This window comes from Pteropus alecto, unplaced genomic scaffold (genome assembly GCF_000325575.1).
Source record: "Pteropus alecto unplaced genomic scaffold, ASM32557v1 scaffold7, whole genome shotgun sequence".
In the NCBI taxonomy this organism is placed as follows: domain Eukaryota; kingdom Metazoa; phylum Chordata; class Mammalia; order Chiroptera; family Pteropodidae; genus Pteropus; species Pteropus alecto.
This window is the reverse complement of record NW_006494614.1, coordinates 1,299,189-1,323,547: the sequence shown is the minus strand read 5'-3', so window position 1 is coordinate 1,323,547 and position 24,359 is coordinate 1,299,189. Positions and strand designations below refer to the sequence as shown.

Here is a 24,359-nt window from a genome sequence, read left to right as displayed (position 1 = left end):
TTTAAAATTAGATTTTTACATCTCATTTGCTTATTCCTAAAAGTGGGTTTTTTGTTTAAGTTTTATTTGTAAAACATATTAAGTTAAAAACACAGAGAATCAATTAAAGAAGTACAAATTAGTAGTTAATAGTTGGTCATGGGAATGGGGAGCAGGGCAGAGGAAATGCAGTTAGCATTAATATGAGGGCTAGGTGGAGGGCCAGGGGAGGGAGGGAGTGATTGGGGAGATAGTTTTACAAACTGTATAGATGTCTAACCAATGTACTGGATACTTGAAACTAATATAAATAAATAAATTTTAAAAAACACACAGAGAATCAAGACTTCATTTTCCTAGAAATTACTTTTCATAGTTTATCAGGTGTTCTACATTTTCAATTTTCTTTACATTAAGTACTAATGTTTTCTATCAGAACTGGCGATTAATAATTAACATTACTAATTACATGAACTTAAGGAAATATGAACTCAAGGAAATTACTTAGGTTTTACAGAGCATGTTTTCCTTTTCCTCTCCATACTTTTCTGGACTTTCCTCAACATTCATTGTTACTAGACACTAGTTTCACTCACCTCTAGAAAATAATCAGGGAGCAGGGCCTATCATACTTAACACTATTACAAAGCCCGTGAGCACCAAAATTTGTAAGAAAGAAATTTTTCTTTAATGTGCCACATAAAAGTAACAGGGCATGTGTGTCTTACAGAAAATTATGAACTGGTCAGTTTTTTGCTTTGGGGTTTCTAATGGGTTTGTAGAAAGGGTAGTTGGTTATTGGTTATGTTTTTGTTTTTCAGTTTTAACGACGAGCTATAGAAGCCTCAGAAAATCTCAAGGATCCAGAGTAAAACTGAGAGAATGTTTTAAATTTAATCATAGTGTCCTCTCACTCTCCTCTCCAGAATTTCAGAACACGAACATTTTGTGTGTGGTCATACAAAACCCAGTAAAGCATCGGGGTATACACCTCCTGCCTCTAAAATTCCCATATTCCCTGTTGTACCTGCTGATTAAAACAAAGTTACTGAAAATTTCTATTCATCAATGCTCTAGTTAGATAATAATGACGAATTTTTCTAGGCATATTTTAATTTCAACAATAAATTTACCATCAAGAAATTAGAAAAACAAGCTTCTTATAAATGTAGATTCCACCAAAATGTCACACCTTCATTTGATGAATGCTTATTTAAAATTCTCTCTACTTTCATTACATGAAAATTCCTCCAAAATGTATGCTATTAAAATATCTAAATTTGGAAAAACATCTGGCCTGTCAAATTATTCGGGGGGCTTGTGGTTTTTAAGTACATTGTTTGAGATGGTGTATTTGGAAAGAATTCACTTATCATTTTCAGGCTTCACAGAGAACTAACCATGAAAACAAATGTATGTGATAGTTCACTGCTACCATAGAGAATCAATAGCCATCTATTTAATTTGCTGAGACAATGTAAATTAGTAACTTCCAGCCAGATGTGTGATATACACATCAAACAAACTGCAACCTGTTCATTATGAAAATCCTGTCAGCACACACAGAGCCACTTGATGACATTTTATCTAGAAGCAGTTTCCACATTTGCAGCTATAAAAATTGTCCTAAGAATTTTTATACCAAGAAAGGTCAAGAATTGAAACTGAGTCTCATAAAAAGGTAATCAACTTCAGCTTTTCATCTTGTATGCTTCTGTTTATTTCTATTTTCATTTAGAGGTATAAAACATTTGGAAAAATGTGTGCTGTGCTATTTTTCTTCTGTAAATCATTTATCCTCATTACATCTTTTTAATCTGTTGTAAAGCTGGTAGCCCAATCCTGCAGTTCTGAAGAAGTGTGTAAAGTGAAGAATGACAGAGTCAACAGAAGAAAGAAAATACATTTATCCAATGGAAAACAAAACAGAACATTTCAAAATGATTCCAAACATAAATTAAGTTTACCCATTGGGAGGTCTAACTTGCATTCTGATCATTTATATGGGTCCGTGTGACTATATACCCCGCTATTTGATAAAAAAATGATTGCTAACCACAGGCACCCACCAGAGAACAGAGTGTATGTATAATGCTTGCAATGTCTCAGACATACAAAGCACCTTCTTAAAGAATGTCCGTTTCCTTTCCATGGTAAGCAGACATAATTTTTCACTTTTTAATACTTAGGCTTCACAGAGCGGCTTATTTTATGAATTATGATTTGTCATTTTCTCTTATGTTTATTTTAATAATATCAAAAACTGCATTCATAAAATAGATGGTTTTGTTTCATGATACCGAAAATATTGCTGTTTTCTGCTCTGTATTAAAATCCACAGCCTTCATGCTATTACAAAAATCTAACAGTATTTATTTGAACACCGTTTACTAAAATGATAAAATAAAATGATTCTTCTTAATAACCAGCTATTATTCTTGAGTACTGAATTCTTATCTAAATTAAATTCATTTCCCAAGTCTATTGAATTAAATTTTCTTATTAAACAGGGCACAAAGTAAATAGTCTTATTGCCAAGTATAACATTTCCAACTACTACATTTTTAATTCGGTAATTTAAAAGAACTTGGAATGAATCCAGTCCTCATTGCCTATAGTAAAGTCTGATTACAAAATGCACCCCTTAACTAAATTCCTAATGTCTAAATAGCATTTCTATTAAGTGCCTGGTGTGTCAACTCTTCCAAAGTAAATAACTCTTGAGGTCCCCTGAAATCACAAGAATTTCAACTTCCAAAAAAGAAAAAAAAGAGAGAGAAACAGCAACTGCAAACACAAAAGGGTTCTTCATAAAGGCTTCAACCTTTCGACTTTCACAAACATTATACAGAACGTGCTTTCTTCACCGGCCACACACCAGGTCACGTGATCAGCCTGCAGGGCCACACGATAATTGTTTCTAGAAAGAATAAGTCTCGATTGCGGCTGCGGTAGCCGCCCAGCCAGCCAGCCGCACCTGCAGGACACACAGCGAGGCCGGCTCCTCACCTAGTGCTGCTGTCATATAACTCGCGTGCGGGGCCTGGGCGCCGGCCAAGACTTCCAGCATTAGTTCGGGTCCCTTTGCTTTCTGGAGGTTAAAGTCAGACCCTCTTGGTCACTTAAACTCACTTTGTGGTTCAAAGGAGAAAAAAAATCACTCTCAGAACTCTTAACTTTGATTGGAGACTCTGGTTAAAATTAAGAACTTCAAACCCAGATTTGAAAAAGTGAAACAGATGTCCTGTTTGTTATCCATAAATGGCTCCTTACGTTGGACTCTTTCCTTTCTCTTTTTTCCTTTATGCCGCATTAAATTTTATTTAATGCAGAGTTCCCTTAAAAGGTTAAAAGAGAGAGAGAGTAGAAAGCAAATATGGACTGTAGATAGAAAAACTCCTAAATCTTTCTCTAAAATATAACGAAGGAAGCCTCTTCATAAAGATAAAAGTGCTCAAACTGCCGTTTCCCAACGCAGGCAGCACTCGGAGTTAAAACCTGCTTCCCCTGTGGACCCCAGCCTCACCTAACATGGCAATGTCCGCCGCCTGCAGCCTCCTGGAGACCAGGAGCGCATGAAGTGGACGAATGGGTCCCAGACTTGCACTTACGTGAGGACGTAGTTGACACTGACGATACAGTGTGGCCTGGATGAGCGGCTGTTGTGCACGATGGTCGCATAGCTCTGCACCCATACCCAGCCGCCGTGCTTCGCCAGAAACCTGTAGTACTTGGTGGTCACTTGCCCCTTCACCAGCACTGTTGGAGAGACAGAAGGCAGCTGGTGGTGAACGAGCCTGCTTCTGATCTGCCCCCATGGAACCCCTGTCGGTGCGAGTGCTGGTCCCCCGCGGGTCCTAATTAAAGTCCGCTCAGGCAGGAGGGAGAGACATCGCGCATTTTCCCAAACCAATTGATTGTCCAGTTAATTTGCATTGAATCCTCAGTCCTTCATGTTTAGCAGGGGGGCGCTCTAAGTTGGGGGATTACCCCTGGAAGGTAGGCTCCGGGCAGCTCGCTCCCACGCTCACGTTCCCTGTCCCGGGAGACTAAGTTCAAAGCAAAGCAGTATATAAAGCCAGGCGAGAGATATGGATCTATGCGCATGAGCCAAGTGGGCTAGCCTCGCTTTTTCTCCCCATCTTTAGTGAGGTTTATGGGAGATGGGGTAGGGGGCAGCATATCAACAGGAGAATAAGACCTCTCCCGGGGGAACTGCACCTGGAAACTCCAAAACTCTCCGCGGGTGTGAGGGCCCGCGGAGAAACAAGGTGGGGCCCCGCAGCTGGGCGCAGGACCTCACCTACCACCACCACCACCGGGCTACGAGGACTCCCACCTGTCTGCTGGCTGGGGAGTTAAGTCACGCCCGCTCCCCTCCACCCCCACCTCCTTCACCACCGTACTCCGGTAAGCGCTGGGGTTGTGCGGGTGCCAGGCAGGGTGGTGCCTTACGCAGGTGGTGGGCGCAGCGCAGGTGGAAGGTGTCGCAGCCGTGCACGTGGTGGTACAGGGTCTTCTCAATCAGGTCCTGAGGTTCGTACCCCGTCAGCTCCGCCACTCTGTGGAGAGCAATCCCCGCGTGATGAGAGCGGGGTTCGGGGGTGCACCCTACCCCCAGAAAGCCACCTTAGACCTGGGTGCCCACCCTCACGTCGCAGGGCCCGCCGATTAGTCTCCTCATCTGCAAAATGGGCGCCTAAGTCCATGAGGAGCTCTCGATCATTGAACAGGGCCTCCCTCCTTCCAGCGGTGAGCCTCTCCCGCCCTGGCCACACACCTGGAGTCCAGGAAGATGAGCTTCATGTCCAGGCTGGCGCGGAACATGAACATGTTGCTGTGCAACTTGATTTCCGTGACGGCGCTGGGCGGCAGCGAGTGACCCACAGCCACAAGGCCCACATTCTGGTAGCAGCCATCGAAGGGGGACATGTCCAGGCTGTACTGGCGTATCTTCAGGTAGCCGCTGCAGTGAATGACCTACAACATAGGGTGACAGGGTGAGGCTCAGCCATTTAGTCAAGAAAGTTCCCCAAAAGGTGAGAAAGGATTAAAACCATAAGACTCATCTGTGCCACAAACACCATGTGAGCCATGCCCCAGCTCTCAAGTGTCCAAAGGTATTGCTCCAAGTGCTCCAAGGTATCTCAAGGAAATGACCACTCTGCCTCACCGAATTCACTTCGGGGGCTTATAAAAATACACAAAGCCCTGGACCCTGCCAACCCTAACGCATCAGAATCCCTGAAGCTGGGCCTTTGAACCTGCATATTTAATCTTATTAAACAGGGAAACCACGGATTGGATTTAAGGCTCTGGTTCTTAGCCTCTCTGGGGGTTAGAATCTGAAGCCATGTGTAAATTCCACGAATTCCCGAAGCAACTGAACGTTTCAGACCCTGGACACATCCCTAAGGCCCCTTATGGGCCCCAAATTAAGAGTCCCAGCCGCCAGCAGACTGTCTTAAAACGTAGTCTCCACGTGTTCACAAAGTTCAACGACCCTTGTGATGCATGCAGGGTGGTCCTCGCCACAGGAACTTCCTTCCAATGCTAGGTAGCTGCCAGAGGCTTGGCTCTTCCTTCTTAGTCTCGTACCTTGTAGCCGCCGCAGGTGAGGCCCGCGTTCCTCTTGGCCAACACGCACTTCATTCTCAGGAAGAAGGAGCGCTCTATCTCGTATTCTGAGAGAGAGGAGCAGAGGGAGGCGCAGGATGTGAGACGTGAGGTGTGGCACTACTATCTCTGCTATGGCTAATTGGGGACAAGCCACAAGCGGACCGTGATGCGCCCGAGTGTCACAGGCACGCGTCTGCCTTACCCTGAACAAAGTGAGAATGGTAGGGCTGATGGGCCGTGAGCACCGCTGTCATCTCGTCATGATCTGCTGGGTGGATGTATTCGTAAATGCTATTTCCGGTCAGTTCTACCTGTAAAGAGGAGGGTATCACTGTCTCTGAGGTGGTGGATGCCCCATGGGGGAAATGGAAGATTGGGCCAGGGATCCACAGGACTGTGGGGACAGGAATCAGAACTCCAGAGTAGGCCCTGAGTTCTAATTCCAGTTCTGCCTGCTACCTGTTGCAGCCTATCTATGCCTGGGATTCCTTGTCTATGAAAGGAAATAATTATAGTAATTATAAGAGTAGTAGTAGTAGATCCCTGGCAATGTTCTGGTTAAGACATCAGGACATAAGTATGTAACCCATTCCCACGGTGCCTGACTTATGTAGGGACTCAAAAACATAGCTGTTGTTTGGGTTTGGAATGGAAGTTAAAAGATAAGAGAAATGGAGAAAGAGATCCAGATTCCTGTGAGCTGAGATATTTCCAATCCCAGAAATGCACATACAAAACTTTGGGAAAGCCCTCCCACCCCTCACTTCCTGCCTCCAGCTCTGGACATAAATACTGAGGGCCAGAGGTGTCGACCACTCACCTACCTGAGAAAGACCCAGGTGGACCGAGGCTGTCTCTGAGATGTACATGATCTTTCCATCTGGGGCCACCACAAAGATGAAACCATCCAGGGTCTGAGGAGAGAGAAACAGAGTTGAATGGAGAGCCCTCTGGACCATACAGACAAATTGAGGTCGGGTGGCAGAAGTTAGAGATGCTCAGCCAGAAATGCAGAGAGATGAGGTAGAGAGGGGATGGCAGGAAATGGGGCATAGAAAACCAGCCATAGGAGTGCCTCTTTTGTTCATTTCAAATTTGTAAGCATCTGGGAATTGTGGCACACTGAAAGAGACCAAGAGGAAGTGATGCCATCCAAGATTCAAGATGCACCAAAATGGAGAAAGCAGATGTATCTGTCACACACACACACACACACACACACACACACACACACACACACACACATATTCTGGGAGGCGTGAATCATAGCCTGCTATAAGAGATGGGTTAGGTTCTTGGGGTAATGATCACTGAAAGAAACAGAGGTTTCCTGTCATTCTTGGAGGACTCCATAATGTCAGCGTCCTATAATGGAAGGAGTACTAACAGAGTTTGGGAAATAGCAGTTACTGGGTGATGTGAAAGGGCTGGCAATCTGAAAAATTGCAGACAGATGGCAGCTGGCCAGTGTTTCTGAAAAGGGTCCGGGAGAGGGGGATTTAGGAGATGAGAGGCTTTCCGAGCAGCAAGTCCATAGAATAGTGCAATAGTGTGATGTGTGTGTGTTTACACTGATTCATCAAACTGATGCATCAAGCTCTCCATGAAGGAAAGTCTTAGACTTGCACTGTCCCTTTATCTCTGTGAACAAGGCTTCAGTCAAGGCAGTGGAGACATAAGGATGAGTCAAATCCCGCTCTCAAGTAGCTGGAAGTCCAGCAGCGGCCTAAAGACTGACCTAAAGACAGATATAATGACCACACAGCTGACTAGACAGTGCTGTGGGGGCCTGGGGGCTGAGTGGCCAGAGGCATGGGGAAGAATCACAGAGAACTTAGAAGAGCTGTTTGAGCAGAGCCTTGAAGAGAAAGCTTGACCTGAAGAAGGGAGGAAGGGCATCCTAGGCAGAAGGATTGATGTGTCAAAGGCAGGGATTAGGGGAGGGCAGATCTGGTATAGTCAGATATGATCATTTTGGTGTACCAGAATGGAGCTGAGTGAGTCAGTGCTGGATTTTTGGAGAGTTTGAGATGTCAATCTGAGGAATTCAGAGATGCTCCTGTGGGAATCAGAGTTCCAGCAGAGGTTTCTAAGCAGGAGAATAGCATTCTTCGATGTGTGTGGTTTTTTGGTTTTTTATTTTTTTGGTGTTTTTTATTTTTGGTTTGTTTGTTTGTTTGTTTGTTTGTTTTTGGCAGAGTGTGGACAGTCACCCACAGGAGGTAAGAGTGAGGGATGAGGAGATTAGAGATGGTCGAGCCTAAACTTAAGTGGTCCTAAGGGAGATAGAGAGAAAGTAGAGTCCAAGTCAAAGATGGTTCTGGCTATGGAATTTATGGTGACAGAAAGAGAAGCTGAGACTGACTGTAATGATACCATTAACCAAGACTGAAAATTTAGGTAACCACAACGAGGCTTGTACGAGTGAAAGTCTGGAGGAGGATGATAATGAGTTCTTGTCCTGGAGATACTAGACTTTGGTGCATGCGGATTTCCATTTGGATGTGTCCAGCTGGCCATAGGAAATAAAGAAATAAAGGCCCAGAGCTGAGAAGGAGTGTCAGGACTGTAGAAACCAGCTGGCGTCATGCAAATGTGGGGAAAGGAGTTAAGGTGGTGATCAGGTGGCTGAGATCACCCAGGAGGCCTTGAAGCTGTGAGAGAAGAAGCAGAGCTGGAACCTTGGGGAAAAGGCCAGCATTTACAGGCAGACAGTGGTGGGAAAACCAGAGGAGTGAGCAGAGAGGGAGAAGAATCCAGGGAAGTACACTACTTTATAAACTGAGGGAGAGGGAGAATGTCATGTAAGCAATATCATCTCCATCAGGCCCAAAGGTCCCCTTCTCAGTGAGGTCCTCTCCCACCATCCCCATTTTAAATGGCACCACTCAAACACAGCCTTCCTCCTTCTCTTCTTATTCTTCTCCACAGCACCTATACCACCTGTTATACTACACAGTGTACCTGTGTGGGTTTGCAAGGCTACTCTCCTTAGAATGTAAACTCCATGAAAGTAGGACTTTCTGTAAGGCACACAGTTGGCCCTTCTACATTTGTGGAATGAACAAGGTCAGGTAGGATGAGAGATGAACATCTTATGCTATATATCAAAATGTGGTGGAGCCTGTGCTGAGCACATGGCTTGGGAGAGATGCCAGACTGCAGGGTTGTGGCAGTGAGGGAGGTGGGGTGAGTGATGGAAATTGAGGGAGTAATTAAGTCCTATGAGAAGTTTGGGATGAAGAGGAACAGACTGGGCAAAAGTCAGAGGGGAGAGGGGTTATTTGGGTTTTGTTCTCTTATTTATATTGATGAGGGAAATTAACTGGTAATATGGAAAGATTGGGAGGTCAGTTGTTGGGAGATAACTGATGGAAGTGGTCCCTGAGAAAGGGGACAGGGGGACAGCACCTTTCTAGTTAAATTCAAAAGTATGGAGGCCAGGCCTGCTAGAAAATACTCGATCAAGGCCTTTTTTTAACTCTATGAAACTAAAATTTCTTTGGCCTTTGGGATTGAGGAAGGGATGGAGTAGCAGTAGGACAGGAAAAGTTGTGGCACTCCACGGGATGCTGCTCAGGCTTAGCTCACCAGGAAGAAGCAGCTCAAATTCCTCCATGCTGCCTGCTTAGGTTTGAGGCTCCTATCTGAGGAGCTTGCAGTGGACTTGAATAATAAGGTGATGCAGGGTGGGAGACAAGTGTCAAGCCTAAAAATGCCAGCGGGAGTTTTACTATTTTAAATATTTGCTAGACGACTTAAGCGGGCAACGGGCATTTTAAAACGGTGTACACTGCAAACAACGCGGTAATGGGCGTCTGCACATTGGATAAACTCACTACCTGGGGAGGTGTATGTGTGTGGCTGAGGGTCTGTACAGGGTCTGGGTTGGCCGGGGGTTGTGGCGTATGGAGAGTGAGGAGAGAGCCCAGGAATTACATAGAGAGATGAAACGAGTTGCAGACGCAGCTGGATCCGGAATGTGTGAGCTTAAAGCATTGACGGGCATTTCTACCAGATTTCCCTATTTCCTGTGTAAATCCTTCATTTTGGACGGTTTTGTAGCCCGGCCTCAGCAGCTTGGTCTGGGGGCGCTGTGGTTCCCTGGGTCGAATGGTGTCAAATGGCGTCCCATCTCTGGGTTCAGCCGTCCTTACTGAGACCTTGTAGGGCTTCCTTCCAAACTCAAAGTGCCTATTGTCACCTCGCCTCCCTCTCTGCCTCTCGAGGCGCTATCTTCACCCAGTGAGGTTAAGAGCTAAATCTTTTTTAACTTTGGAGAAGCTGCGGGAAGGCCGCGTCTGGGCCGGACCCCAGGCGCGGGGCCAGGCACCCGAGACCTCGAAGCACATGCGCCGCCGGGAGGCCCGCGCCAGTACCTGGAGCAGATGAGAGCCCAATTCGCGGCCAACGTTGTCCAGGGGGCTGGTCCGACTTGAGTGGCCCCACGCCTCTCCGAGCCCTGTGGAGACACAGAGACACCCTTTAGCGATGGGACTCTGACCCATCTGGCAGTTTGAGACTAGTCTCGGACTTATGTCATACACTCAAGGTCGCACACTTGACCAGATGCCATTGGGGCTCCTCCACCCCTCACTCCCCACCTGGACAGCAAGGGATGGGAGCAGGTGAATTTTGGCCCTACCCCCTCAGCCTCTAAAGCGTTGAATGGAATTCAGACTCCCTCAACCGGAGGGGCTGGGGCTTCTCAGGGAGGGCAGGACCTGGCTGAGCAATTCAGTGGCAGGACCCAAAATGTCCCAGTCTGGGGGCAGCCTTGTCTGAAGGGATCCCCGATACTGCACCCCGGCGATAACCATTGCGTAGGTTCACTGGTGAGGGGTGAGGGACACTATTTCTCACCCAAAGTTTCAACATCATCCTTATCAGGAGGTCTAAGATGTTCACACATCCAGCGAATGTTGCTGTGCACCTGGAGTGACCTGAGGCTGAGGGCCAGGTCCAGCTGGTCCCTGGCGGGCTTTCTGATTGGCTGCGGGGCTCCCCAGCCATTTTCCTTCCCCCGGCCTCTGACTTTAATCCCTTTCAGAAAAATCCGTTTGCTTGAGGATGGTTTCCAGCAGCAACACCTGCGCAATCCTTCTTTCTCTACCTTTTCCCTTCTAACCCCAGCTTCATATATCCTAGACTCACGACATCCCTCAAAAACGCACAGCTTTTTTGAAGCCAGCTACTTTCAGGTGCTAACAACGTTTTAGCAATATTTCCATGACCTTCTGGATATACAGAATTAGTCAGTTTCTCTACTTTCCGGGTGTCATCCATTAACAAAGACAGCCCCTTCTTCTCCTTGATGCTATCATGTTAAGATCTTTCCAGGCTTTGCCACAAATCATTTTCCGGTGATGCCTAAACCGTAAAATTCTCAGATGTCTGCGGCTGATTTTTAAAAAATTAATGTGGAGCCTGCTATAGTACCTGTTTGCAGAAAGAAAATTAAAAATAAGGCAGAAGAAATTTGCCCAGACCGAGGTTAAACTACTTAACGGATAATATCGTTGAACAGTGTTGCTGTTGAAATTGATTTAGCTAAGTAAACTGTTTTATGCTTACACCATTAAACAAGATTTAACATGACCAAAAAAAAAAGGGGGGGGTGGTTTGCCGATTTACTGGGGTATGGGGCAAATTAGTATGAAGCACACAATGACAAAGACACTTGCATAGGGTCGGGGGCGGATCTTTCAGAATAAAACATGGAATTGGACTCTTAAAATGTGTTGGCCAGGAGCTGCTTCCTAAGTAAATGATCAAAACCCTGGTAACGAGTAACCGTGAGCGCCCCTTAAGCTCAAAACGGGTGTTTCTGGGTGTTTGCACATCTAAATAAATCTAACGATTTCCCCACCACTCTGCAAACACTGATGCTCCCCTCCTGCTCCAGGACTCTCCTCCCTCCCTCGTGTCTCCTCAACCTCTCCTGCCTCTTTAGCCCGCCCCAGTTTTCCTCCCCAGAGTGACTCCACTACCCTGAGCCCTGTGATCCTCCTAGACCATTCGGGAGGGGCTTGCCTATACATACCCCTTCGCCTGTCACGTTCCCTTCGCTCCTTCCGTCTCAGCCAAGCTATCCTCCTTGTTTTCTGGCTTGACGTGCTTTTTTTTTTTTTTTAAATCCCCGCTCACACATACCCATCCTGAAGAAATGGCAGGCAGGGTTGGTAAAGGAGACCACAATGGGGAAAGGGGAAAGGATCATGCTGGGAGAGCCGGGGATGCCGTGGGCCTAGCCCGGGCCTGAGAGCCCAAACCTCCTCTGGGGCGAGGGACCTGGCAATCCGGTACGCGGGGCTGACCGAAGCCGCGTAGTGTCTGGAATCAGGTCTTTTGCAGCTCCCCAAGGGTGCAAAGCTTGCACTTGGGGCCAACAAATGTCTTTATTCTAAAATTATGACGGTCCCCCAAAGCGTCTGAAAGACGTCGGAGATCGGCCTCCGGACCCGAATCATCTGAAAATATCTCAAACTGGGCTGGGGGTTAAGAACTGGTTCCGAACTCCGGCGCCTGCCTCGGCTGTTTGCCGCCTCGGGTTGCGGCCTCATTAGTATGCGCCTACGGGGGAAAATAAGACTTCCCCACTGGTTAATAAACAGCCGGCCTGCACAGTTAACAGGGGCCTCCCTCGCCCTCTCCTGTCCCCCCACCCCCACCTTTTGAGGAACCTTTTGCTTTCACGGAGCAGTGCCTTCTCTTTATGTTCCGGGTCGAAATCTCCGTCACACGGTTATGTCTGGGTTAATGTTTTATAAGGGACTGGCTGCCCTCATCTACCTGCCGGGCTTTCCTGACCTAATACTAGGGCTCAGCTCGCCCTTCAGCCTGCTCAGGACACCTCCTGAAATCCGGTCATGGGTTCCGCCTCCGAAAATCCAGGAGTGGGCCAGCTACCCCTCTCCCCGGACCCCATCACCTCCTGCCTGCGGTGACACGCTCCCGCACCCAGTTTCAGTTGGCGAGGGGAGTAAGCTGAGATTTCGTTTCTGCACTTGACCTACCGCAGAAAATTCGCAAATCCTTCGATTGTCTGTTTAAAATGAGGAGGAAACCAGCTCCCTTTGCGGCAGGATTACAGTGGGAACAAGATCTAAAGATTCTCTTGTAATTCGGTGAGGCCGAGGGAACGGGGTTTTGCAAAGGAGAAAAGGAGCTCTGTGAGGGAGGCGATAACTAAATCGGGTTTTAGACAAAAGGATTTTCCCCAGCTAAAGTGGCCGAAGACAAAAGAAAACATAATCTATTTTGGAAGATTTCCAAGATATGCTACATTAACCTTAGCAGATAAATTTTGCTTCTCCCCGCCCCCCTCTTCCCTTAAAGTCTGGTTTATCATATTTACATAAGTAGTATTACAAGGGATGTATCTATTATGGATCTAAAGGGCTAGCTCACATTTCATGTGAAAACCCCGGGCGAAGTTTCACTGTTGCTTTACCCTCAGTGCGCGGTGGAGCCATTTCCATTTAAATACCCCCTGACCCAAGGATTACCTCAATGGACTGACTGCATGGGTTTTGTAATTTCCTGAAAATGAGATTTCGATTTATAAAACAAGAAACCAATTAGTAACCAAATGAGGCGAAGTAGATCCACTAAAATTGACCTAATCCCACAGGCACAATTTAGGCCCGTTCTTGGCGAATGAATGATGAGCCACAGTCTAGCTTGAGCTCAAAGCATCATCCAGCTGTGTTATTGCAAGCAGCAAAAATAAATTGATCAAGCTTTTCCTTCGGAATGAATTTCATACCCTTGACAAAATATAGATTACAGACCCGGCATCATAGCCTCCTTCACTCACACAGGAAAAGGAGGAAGAGAAGAGCTTCTTCTACAATTCTTCCCTCCTCCCACGCCTTTTAATAAACAAATACTATCGCGATAGAAATGTGTCCTTGTAGTTGTTCCTGGGAATCTTCATTTCCCAGACGAATCGCTACGTGCCTTTTAGGCAACATGTTGGGGTCTGTAGGAGCTGTCCCATGACCTGACCACAACTTGGCGACCGAAGTGGAAAAAGCCCTTCGAGACCGTGCTTCTAATTTCCGTCCCCGAGGGATCTGTCTCAGCCACTTGGGTTTTCCGCAGGGCCCGATTTCCTCTCTGAGTGCTCACTTTCCAACCCTTTCCCTAAACCCAGCAACCAAGAGGCCTTCGGGCTCCGGGAGCCGCAGCGGCTGGGTTCTCTGGGGAAGAGAGGGAGGCAGTTTGGGCTCCCTTAGCCGAGACCGAACTCCTGGAGTCGCCAGTGGGTAGAGGCTGCTTCATGCACCTGGGCGTACCCACTCCCATCTCCAGCACTGGGGTCCACTCCATTCGCGGCCCTCTTCAGTCACCTGGCGGGTGTGGCTGACCTCCCAAGGGCGTCGGTGGACGCGCAGCAGCCTGGGCCCCGCAGCGTGTGTCTGCACTCAGCAGCACGGCAGTGCGTGCCCGTGCCCTACCCTGCCTGCCTCGGGTATCCCAGCCTGCGCTGCTGGAATCCACTAAAGTTAGTGTAAATCTGGGGTGGAGGCTCTTTATTGCCTTCGTTGTGCTCTGGCCCCTGAGCTAGGGCTTTCCGGTCGGGATCGAGCCTGCCGGCCAAGCTGGCTGCCAGTGGCGCCCGAGCCCGCCGAGAGAGAACGCGAACTGCAGGAACTAGAGACAGGCCGGGTTCAGCCAGGTCCCAACTAAACTGTGGGACGAAAATGCACGCGGGTTTGACAAGAGTGCCCTGCTTGGCGGCTAAAAGGGGTCAAGAGGTGTCGCCAGGACGCTGGGCCTTTGAGTGTGGCCGGGCGGGGCGATGCCACGATCCCGAAGCAGGCACCGGCGAGACGGACGTGGCTGCCTCGCGGCGTAGGCGTATCTCACGTCGGTTCTGCTTGGATCGAGACTCCAGCCGTTTGCACAACCGCTTGCTCGGGCGGGATCTAGGCTTAAGGGTTAGACGACAGCCGGTTCTTGGGGCAGTGGCCCAGGCAGCACTACGAACGGCGGGTGCACGAGGCAGGCGGGCGGAGACGTCCTCGAACTCTGGGCGGACAGTGATCTCCTACAGCAGAGTGAGGAGTCACCGTGCGGAGGCCTCTAGCTGCCGCACAGTGGGGTGCAGCCACCCGAGCGAAGGCAGGCGGGGTCTCAGACTGCGGCCTCGGGGAGAGAATGGGCCGCCCGGGGCGGACCTGGCGGGTCGGCCGCAACAACATGCTTCTCCCCGCTGCGTGCTTTGTCATGCGCGAGGCGTGGTAGAGGCTTCGACAAGGTCGCTGTTCCTGGTCTGGTCCTAGCCATCGAGGTCTAGCGACTTCGTTGCAGGAGCTGCCTGCGGGATGGAGCTACCTGCGGAAGGTTTCCTACGCTGTTCTCTGACGCGGTTTTAGTACTTTCTGATTAGCGGGCCCATTGCTAAATAATTGAAAGTTCCCATCCCCCAAACAAAAATTTAAATTCCATGGATCAGAGACTGATCATGGGTGGACAGCTAAAATCGTAATGCGTTAGCTGGGTCCAAACCTCATTCTCATGAGAAATACCTGGGCCGACAGAAAAATGAGGCAAGAATTCACGGGCTTGAATTCTGTTTGCATTTGTGTCTGCAAAAGCTAGAAGCTGCCAAGATTTCTACAGAATTGAAAAATAACTCCCGAGAAATCACGTTTTCCTCTGGAAAATTTAACCTAATTTTAGTTTCAGGTGGGTGATTGTACCCTGCTTAAAAGCATCTTGCCATAGCTTATGATTCTGTTTCTGTTGGGTTTTGTTGTTGTTGTCTTATTAGTGATCCCTCTGTTTAAAGAAAAAAAGGGGTTTTTTTCCCCCATTGATCTGATCTACAATTTCTAGCACATAAATCTACCTTGCAAATGCTGTGCATGGAGTTTAGTTCTGCACTCTACATTTTAAGTCAACATCAAAACTGGAATTAAACAGAGAAAACCAGCGTGGAGCATAAACTGTGCTTAAAGGCTTTTAAATGAGAAAAACTTCTGTAAGAAAATAAACATGGAAACCTAATGCTCAATCATTTCCCCAAGCAGCAAGGAAAACAGCCTTAAATCACCCATCCACGTGGGAAATGGGGCCTCTTTTTCTCTTTCAGTTCTCAGCCTCAAAAAAATATAAGGCGATTAAGGATTTCAATCTCGAGGTGAATATTATAAAAAGGGTCTGTGGAGATTTGTTTAATCGTCTCTGTCCTTCCAATCATTATAGAGACTCCTGCACAGTTACTAATTTCAATTCTGTGATTATTTTTATTTTCCCAAGGTATCTTGAGAATGAAATGGTAGTGTGATGTTACCCCGATTTTGAATGGCTATAAATTTGAAAACATGTCTAAGGTAATTCTGTAAGCCACTTCGCCTCCCAGTGAAAACTATTATATCTGGATAACAAATACATATTTCTTCTTAGTTAAATTTGTCCCATTTTGCACACAAATAAAGTCACATCATCTTTTTTTTTTTTAATCCCGTCTTTCAGCCTTTGATAACACCAAAGACGTATTTCTAGATGCCTTAACTTTTCCTTTGCAAGGCTTTTTTGGAATAGGCTATGTTGCCAATTGGGAGATATGCAGTTTAAATGATTTCACAGTAATCTTCCCTGAGTTTTTTTTTTTTTAACTATGAAATCTCCAATCTAATGCTTTATTCTTAATTATTGCAGGCATTTCTATCCCAGCCTTCTATTCTCTCTCCCATTTTTCTTCAACAGCTCGATTGTTCTACTCAGATAAATAAAAGCCGAAGTTTACCCACAGACAAGAAATCTACTAGAGCCTGGGGGAAAAAATGTATTCAGCAAATTCGGGAGGGGAATTAGCTATAATTTAGGATTTAAAAAATTTTCAAATATAGGTATGGACAATTTTTATTGATTTAAACCATTTGACATTACAAGGTATTACAAATGAAATGTATATGAGCAAAAACTGGAGTTTTACGTCATTATGCCTATAAGATGTTACCAGATGTACAATTATTTTAGATTATATGCCTTGCAAAATCCATGTTACATGTAATAGAATGCTTTCCATTATGAAATAACTATCCCATTTTAAAAATAAAATTTTTTTGAAGACCTACTATGTGCTAGGATGGTGGCAAGACAGACATAAAAATGAACTTTATCTTCAAATTCTTTTTACTTCTCATCGCTAAAAAAGATTACCTCCATATAGTGCTCAGTTTCTCCCACTGCCATGGACCCCTTCCCTTCAGTCAACAGCTGAACCTAAATTTGGCACCCTCTGCAGGTGGTGCCTGTTTCCACTTGTGAGTATATCACTCCTTTAAAAGCTGTTGGATTTTTGTTGTTGTTCTTTAATATTTTAAGGTCTGTGTTTGGGTTTTGAATTTTTGAAGCTAATCTTTTCTAAAAATTAAAACCTCATCCTAGGAGCCAGCTGTTCGGATGACCCTGTCTAACTCACCGGGTGGAGGATTCGAGTGAGTTATGAGCTCAACAGTAGCTGGAGAAATAAATGATGTGCCCAGAGTTCACACATCGTCCATCCCCTCCTCCCCATAAACTCACACTCATCCGCAGAAGGGAGAGGAGGGAGGAGCTCGGGGCCCAGAGTTCGGGAGGAAGGTGAGAGGCGCTGCAGAAAGCACAGTCGCCTTTAAAGTAGCCACAGGGGACCGACCTGGCCACCAACGAACTCCTGCGGGAATCCTCACCAGGACACTCTTTTAAAATAACAAGTTGGCTGAGTTTACTTTTTGTTCCTCCTATTTACTTATCGCGCGATTTATAATTTGTGGAGTTAGCACTTAAATAAGAAAGCTTGCTCTCTTAAAAGTAAAACCAAAACAAGACCAGCTCGCTCCCCTCCCGGCCGCGTCGCATGACACAGAGGAGCGCCCTGGCCCCGCGACTCCCCCGGCGCTCCGGTCCCTCTCTGTGCCCTCCCGGAAACGCCGACCCTCTATTCTCTTCCTCCGGCGATTACTCGCAGCCCCACAAGCAACACCATATGCTTCTTCTGATCAAACAGCGAGCGACATCGGCACCGATAATTGACGAGACCCGCTAGAAATCACGGAGAAAGGGAGCCCACTGAGATCGCAGGGGCTGACAAATCACTGCTAATAATCCTGTTAGGAACAGCGCGACCAGCGGAGTTCGCAATAGCTTTATTTTTATAAAGTAGGCGCTGACAGTATTAAAGACAACGAGATCTCTTTTTTAAACAAAAGGCAGTGTAGCATCACTGTAATTTTCCCACCAGCCGTTCTCAGCAGTTTGAATGGAAAGTATGGCTTTTAAATATGAGTTCTCCCTCCTTTTTTTTTCCTTCCTCCCTTCTTTCCCTTCCTTCCTTCCTCCCTCCTTCCTTCCTTCCTTCCTTCCTTTCTTTTTCTTTCTTTTCTTTCTTTTCTTTCTTTCTTTCTTTCTTTCTTTCTTTCTTTCTTTCTTTCTTTCTTTCTTTCTTTCTTTCTTTCTTTCTTTCTTTCTTTCTTTCTTTCTTTCTTTCTTTCTTTCTTTCTTTCTTTCTTTCTTTCTTTCTTTCTTTCTTTCTTTCTTTCTTTCTTTCTTTCTTTCTTTCTTTCTTTCTTTCTTTCTTTCTTTCTTTCTTTCTTTCTTTCTTTCTTTCTTTCTTTCTTTCTTTCTTTCTTTCTTTCTTTCTTTCTTTCTTTCTTTCTTTTTCTTTCCTTTCTTTCTTTCTTTTCTCTCTCTCTCTCTCTCTCTCTCTCTCTCTTTCTTTCTCTCTAAAAACTTTTCAGGTACTTTAGGTTTTTATTCCTTTCTTCCTGTGATTTCCAGGGGCAGATGAGATTATTCACATAACTGCTTTAAGACAAAACAACTCACACTACTTATAGTTTGAGGGTAAAAATAAACTATAATTTGAAAGTTTTCCTTTTAGTGTCCTTTTGAACTTTGGTTCAAATAATAACTTTTAGTCAAGATCAAGCAAAGTGAAACTCCAAGCCAAATGACTATTTTCTTCCCCTCTATTTCCTTGAGAGACAACAACAAACTCCAAACATCCAAAATCAACAATAACATAAACCTCTCCTGGTCAAATAAGAAGTTCTGGTTGGTAAATAAACAGGGTTCTTTCTCCTAGATTTTTTTTTTTTTGTATTCTCTCCTTTACATTTCTAAACGGTCCTCCCCCAAGGAAAGACATATCTAAAAAGTACATATTTTTAATCTGGCCATGTTCCTTGAATGTGGGTAAAGGAAAGGATGGAGAAGTGGAAGAGAGTCGTGTCCTCTTCCCAGTGAGTATAAGAGGTTTTATACATAAGAGTGTTTTGTGAAGGCTTTTCTGTCCTCACACAGTGAATCTTCATAATCTAAGTACACATTTTAAATCATGTCAACAGCTCAACTATTCTAACTTTTAGGCCTTATAAGACAATTTTTCCAGGATCTGCTTGCCAACCTGCCACCTAGAAGATATTTTCTAAGTAGGCTAGCCATCTTGATTCAATCTTATGTATTTGGGGGCTGGCCTATTATCTCAGAGATAGTATCAAGCCCAGACATGTGAATCATAAGCCTCAGAGTTAGTTTCAGAATCTGTGAATGTCTTGCAAACTCAAAATAAATTTGCTATATGCAGTCAAGAGACTGAGTAAATGTAGGATATATTTGTTCATGAATATGCTTGCTCCTCATTTGCAGAATTACAGACATACAGAGAAATAATTATCTGGCTTATTTAGCTCTTACGTACACGGGTCTATCTATACGTAGCAAAAATAAAAGAATTTGGCAGTGTTCCGGCTTTCTAATAGATACAATTCAAATGAGAGGAATAAAAAAAAAGAAAGTCTTGTTTGGATTAGTAGTACTTTCAATTGAGCCCAGTATCTGAAGTGTTGACAAAAGCACTGTTGGGCTGCTTCCCAACCAAACATATCTGATGGACTGAAGAAAAAGTATTAATGGGGAACTAGAAAGCCTCAAAGGCAAAGGGGATTCTATCAGAGAGGTCCTCAGTCAAGCAGCCATGCTAAACTTCCCTTTGCAGAGTGTATGTAAGTATGAATGTACTTCTCTGCCCAGTGGTGTGGGCTCACTCACTGGCTGGCAAATCCCCTAACCCTTCTGCCTTTGAAATTCCATCTGGGCAAAGTCACTTACCTTCTGGGAACACTACTCTCATTTTGAGATAGCTGGTCGTGAGTCTGATTATGGATGCTTTGTCCAGCTGCGAGGTGATAGCCGAGGGCAAAGGTAGTAATTTAGCCAGTTCATAAAATTCACTGTTTTCCTTCTCCCTCCTAGTCCGGGCAGCATTTTTGGACTTCTCTTTCATTGTGTCTCGTTCCCCCTTTCTTCTTACAACATGAGCTCCACAGATTCATCCAAAACCAAAAATAAACTTTCAATTAGAGATCATATTTGGCAAAAATATAAAGCATACTTTACATGAAGAGACTGAAGTCTTTGCTTCAGTGTATTGATGGTGGTAAAAGACCAACGCGGCGAACAAAATAATTTCTTTAAAAATACGGTATGCGAGTAGAGGAAAGTCGCTGATCCAGGGCAATCTGGGCAATTTTAAGAGTCTTCGGTTATCAAATACCGGCGAGACTCCTGAAGAGCCAGCCTTTTCTTCTGTTTCGCGCTGCGAATCCCGGTCCTCGAGAAATCGACATAATAATCCCCGACGTTTGCACTTCAGTCCCGTGGCATTTGAGGCGGCTCGGATCCCCTTTGGGGAGAACGGGAAAGCCGGACGACTCTTTCAGACCACTGTGAAGACAACAGCATCAGAGCGTAAGAGATCTGCGCCTCCACAATCACTTATGCCCTCGCCTGAATTCTGGAAAGGGCCTCATCGCGCCTCAGCTTTCCTCGGTGTTTTGTTTTGTTTTGTTTTAAATATGAAGAAATCAGCAGAGAAACTGAGCCCCTTGCAAATAATGCTCGCATTCCCTCACCCATGCCAGCCACATTCTCCAGCCCCCTAGGAAGTTGCCCAGACGACAAAACGCCAATTTTTGAAGACCCTTAGGAGATCCCTGGCCTCTGGTGCCCGTGCCCGCGCCGGAACCAGGCACACGTCCCAGGAAAGCAGGTTTCCACAAATCCAAATTCCTCCACAGCGCTTCGGCCGCCTTTCAGTCCTTCTACTTTGGCAGATCTGGAACTTGGTTACCTCTCTAACTAGGGTCTCAAGTCTCAAGGATTACTCAAAAAGTGGCACTTACACATCAAGTCCCTCGGGACTCCCGAGGCGACCCAGCGCACTCCCTGCCCAGCAGGGGCGGCAACACGCCGGGCACTGCAGCGCCAGGTTAACAGGTGGCACATTCGCGACAGCCCTCACAGGCACCGGGGGGTAGAATGCAGTCCGGCCCCTCTCCCTGAGCTGCAGAGCTGCGGTGCCGCCGGGCAGGCGCAGGTTGTCTTCCGCTTCACCTACCTTCAGTCCCCGCTGGTGGCAAAGGGTGCGGAGACGCCCGCCTCTTAATTGTATTCATGTCTAGGGTCCAACTAAGCAATTCCGCGGGCCTCTCCGCTCCCCACCGGCAGAGAGGAGCAGAGCGCGCCCTGGCTCCCTTTTCTCTCTCTTGGTTGTGAATTGGGGGAGGGGTGCGTGGGAGAAGGAGGGGGATGCAGGCTTTGGAACAAGTGAGGTGGTTTTAGAATCCTCCTCCTCGGTAGTTGCTACGAAGCCAGCACTATTCCTAATTGGAAGCCGAAAACGCCCCCCCTGTAACTTCTTTATACCTTAAGGGGCTTAGCTTCAACTTCACTCCCGGGCTCTCTCTCTCCCGCCTTCCCTTAATGCCACTCACAAACCTCCTCGCCTCCGATTGGCCCGGTGAGCCCCGGGGCGCGGCGCTCATTGGTCCACCGAGTTGAGTGACGCGAACACGCCCCGCACTGCTCACCGCGCGCCCCCGCTCCGGGCTCGCAGCCTTACTACCCGCGTGGCCGCTGCGTTCCTAAAGAGCCACGGGCACCCGTGTTGGCGCTGCCCGCAGCAGCTGCTGCTCCCGGCCTCCAGGGCCCTGCGGGCAAAATGTGCAGGAACCGCGCTTCCTGCTATCCTGGGAGTCGAGTGGCGAAGCAGTCAGTCCCAGCACCAACCCCGTAGTGCCAGAGGTGCCCGCGCCCGGGCCCGCGGCGGTCAGGCCAGGGGGCTCGGGCTCCAGGCTGGTGAGGTAGGGAGTCGCCCAGGCTGCGGGCGTGGTTCTTCCGAGGGCCGACACGGCGGCCACGCCCTTCCCGCGGGCGTGCGCGGGGCCCTTGGCGTGCTGGGGCCGATGTTGGGCTTTATTTTTCTTCTTCATGGCCTCTGAATCCACAGCGACACCAAATTCATCGCCAGAGGAGATAAATATACCTGTCTCTCAATCCCAAAGAGGAGCCTCTTTTTCAAAGTGGGTCGAGTTTGGGGCTGATTGACTCACCATGGAAAGCTCAATCGTGGAGTTTTCCTCTGGGGAGCAGATGGAGGCTAGGGGAAAGAAGTTACATGTCAGGCCAAAACTGAATTAGATATCTCACACATTCCGTTATCTTAAATGTCAGTGAAGATTTTTTGTTGGATTTTGTTTCAGAAAACAAAAGTCCAACATGAATATTCCTTACAGACGGGATACAGTACGCGTGAATGAATTTACGACATTCAATATTCCCCAACAGGAGCCGTTTAAACAAACGCTCGTAAGTACTACTGACAATTTCTTAGAGACCTTCTGATTTGAATCGCCTTCTCTCTGTCATCTGAGGAAAGACAAAAGATAGCAACGGGGAAAAGTTGACTTGTTGACCAACACAATTTTTGCTGCTTGCGAGTCACTCCCTACAGATGTGATTCCCCTCTTGTTTTTGATGCTGCTGGTGACCATGATTCAGTTCCCTGAGGTGCGCTTGGAGGCAGTTCTTTCCTTGGCCATAAAAGAGGGTGAGAACACCAGTAATGTCGCACTCGTCTACTCCTTTGTGGTGCTAATTGCCGCTGAGAAAACACATACTCTGAAGAGGAGTGTGTGCTATTCTGCTGAGGTTCAGAACAACTTTAAGAGTGTTTGTTCAAAAATACAGACATCTGCTACCTCCTTTGCCGCCCAATGGCAATAAGCTCGCAGAACGACAACGGGAGCTTTCTGGGGCTATTTACACATCTGGGAAACACCTGGCAAGAAGAAGTGAACATTCTGGATAGGAAGAAAGAATAAAAAAAGAAACAAGATTTTGTAGGTGTTTCAAAACTGGAATCCAGCTAATGGGCTATAAGAGTCATTTCTCCAGAGGCCGTAGCCACTCAGAGACCTGGCTCTGGGTGGTTTCAACCAAGTGATGCACTTTTAACAAGAGATGAGTAGGAATACAGAGATGAACTGTGGCTCCCTTATAGACAAGATTCCAGAAAGCCCAGATAAGATCAAGTAACTACTACATGTAAAGAGAGGGGGTTTGTGTTTGCAGAAGGGGAAAGAATCGTCCATGACCCTTCTTCTCCCTACCTCCAACCTGGACAGGTATTAGGAGAAAAAATGGAACTGACAGGCGAAACAATGACACTTTAGGGGTAAGAAGAGGTTTTCTATACCGACTGTGTTCTAGAAAGGATTTGCATTAAGTCTGCGGTTGCTCTAAACCCTCTCTTTATCTCAAACAAGTGCAGGTATTAGTGCTTTTCAGGGCTCTGAAACCTTTGTCCACGGCAGGAATTCTCTGGGGGATCAGGTGGTGCCGGGCTCCACATACAGAGTGCGTTTCACCTGGAAGAAATGCCGTGTTTTGCCTTCAGAAGCAAGATGGGCAAAATGAGTATGGAAGTCCTCACACCGAAAGCGATGTCCTGGAGAGCCAGGCGGGCTGTTCCAGCGTCCCAGTGAAGATCAGCTGTCGATGAACCGAGTAGATGTCGTTTAATAAACAAAGTGAATGCACGGCCATGTGGTGACGGCCCCCTCACTAAGTCCTCCGCACACAACTGTCTGAGCCGAGTTTACCCAGAGAGTGAATTAGCATGGCGACGTAACACCTGTTTTTCTAATCTTTGAACCTAGACTGGAGCCGGAATGTGGCTCCTTCACTCCTCCGCCCGGGCGCAGGGACTCGGCCTCACACCCTCCCCGCGACCCCGCCCGTCGGCCCCGCCCGCGCCTCCTGCCAGCCCCGGGCGTGAACGGGACCCTCAGGTGCCTCCCTGTGTTCTGGAATTTGTATTAGCCTTTAGCATGAGAAATTTTAAGTAAGTTTCTTGGGGCTAAAAGGCTAATCCTATCCATCTCTTTGTCAACATAAGGGAGAAAGCCCCAGAACGGAAAGAGACGGGTTCACTCGACCCACCAACACCAAACAGGAATCCTCAGGGCGTCTAGGCCTCGGTGCGTGCGGGTGTCTCAAAATGTAGCCCTCTATACGGCCCGGAACAGGATCCTAATGAGGGAAGAAACCGGAACCCATCCATAAACAAACATCTTGCTTTTCCACCACCACCTCCAAGGAGGGCAAACAGCCTAGAGTAACAGCGACATTGTGCCCCTGGGAGCCTCTTCCATCTCCGGGGCGACCCCGGATGCTACCGGCATGGAGCCCGCCCTGAACCAGTCAGGATACCACCACGTGCGGGAGCCCAAGGATCTAGTCCGAGAGCAAGGCGTGCCCGCCCTGGCGGATCCTAGGACACCTCGCCAGTATACCGGGAACCAAGAGGAGGTTGCCTCTGAGGATCACCTGACTCATTCCAACATCAGGCAAAGTCCAGACTCAAGAAGCTGAACCCTTGGTTTATAAAAGAACAAGGGAACGCCCAGCCGAATTCCGGTGCA

General features: G+C 47.0%; 1 protein-coding gene across 5 annotated transcripts in view; it reads right to left on the bottom strand.

Annotated features, from left to right (window-relative positions):
* The window catches only part of SIM1 (SIM bHLH transcription factor 1), a 70,893-nt gene extending 48,770 nt beyond the window's left edge, over positions 1–22,123 (bottom strand). Inside the window, exons 1-9 of one of the 5 annotated variants that reach the window (XM_015600526.2) lie at positions 21,373–22,123; positions 19,705–20,319; positions 9,978–10,060; positions 6,423–6,512; positions 5,801–5,909; positions 5,578–5,663; positions 4,760–4,959; positions 4,435–4,541; positions 3,591–3,738 (exon numbers count right to left, since the gene is read on the bottom strand). In XM_015600526.2, the coding sequence (XP_015456012.1) occupies positions 3,591–3,738; positions 4,435–4,541; positions 4,760–4,959; positions 5,578–5,663; positions 5,801–5,909; positions 6,423–6,512; positions 9,978–10,060; positions 19,705–19,879 (998 nt within the window). In that variant the 5' untranslated portion in view covers positions 19,880–20,319; positions 21,373–22,123. Of the gene's footprint in view, positions 1–3,590; positions 3,739–4,434; positions 4,542–4,759; positions 4,960–5,577; positions 5,664–5,800; positions 5,910–6,422; positions 6,513–9,977; positions 10,061–19,704; positions 20,320–20,777 lie in introns of all 5 variants that reach the window. The other 4 variants (XM_025042619.1, XM_015600525.2, XM_015600524.2 and 1 more) reach the window with 4 other exon arrangements.
* Positions 22,124–24,359: the final 2,236 nt, after the last annotated feature.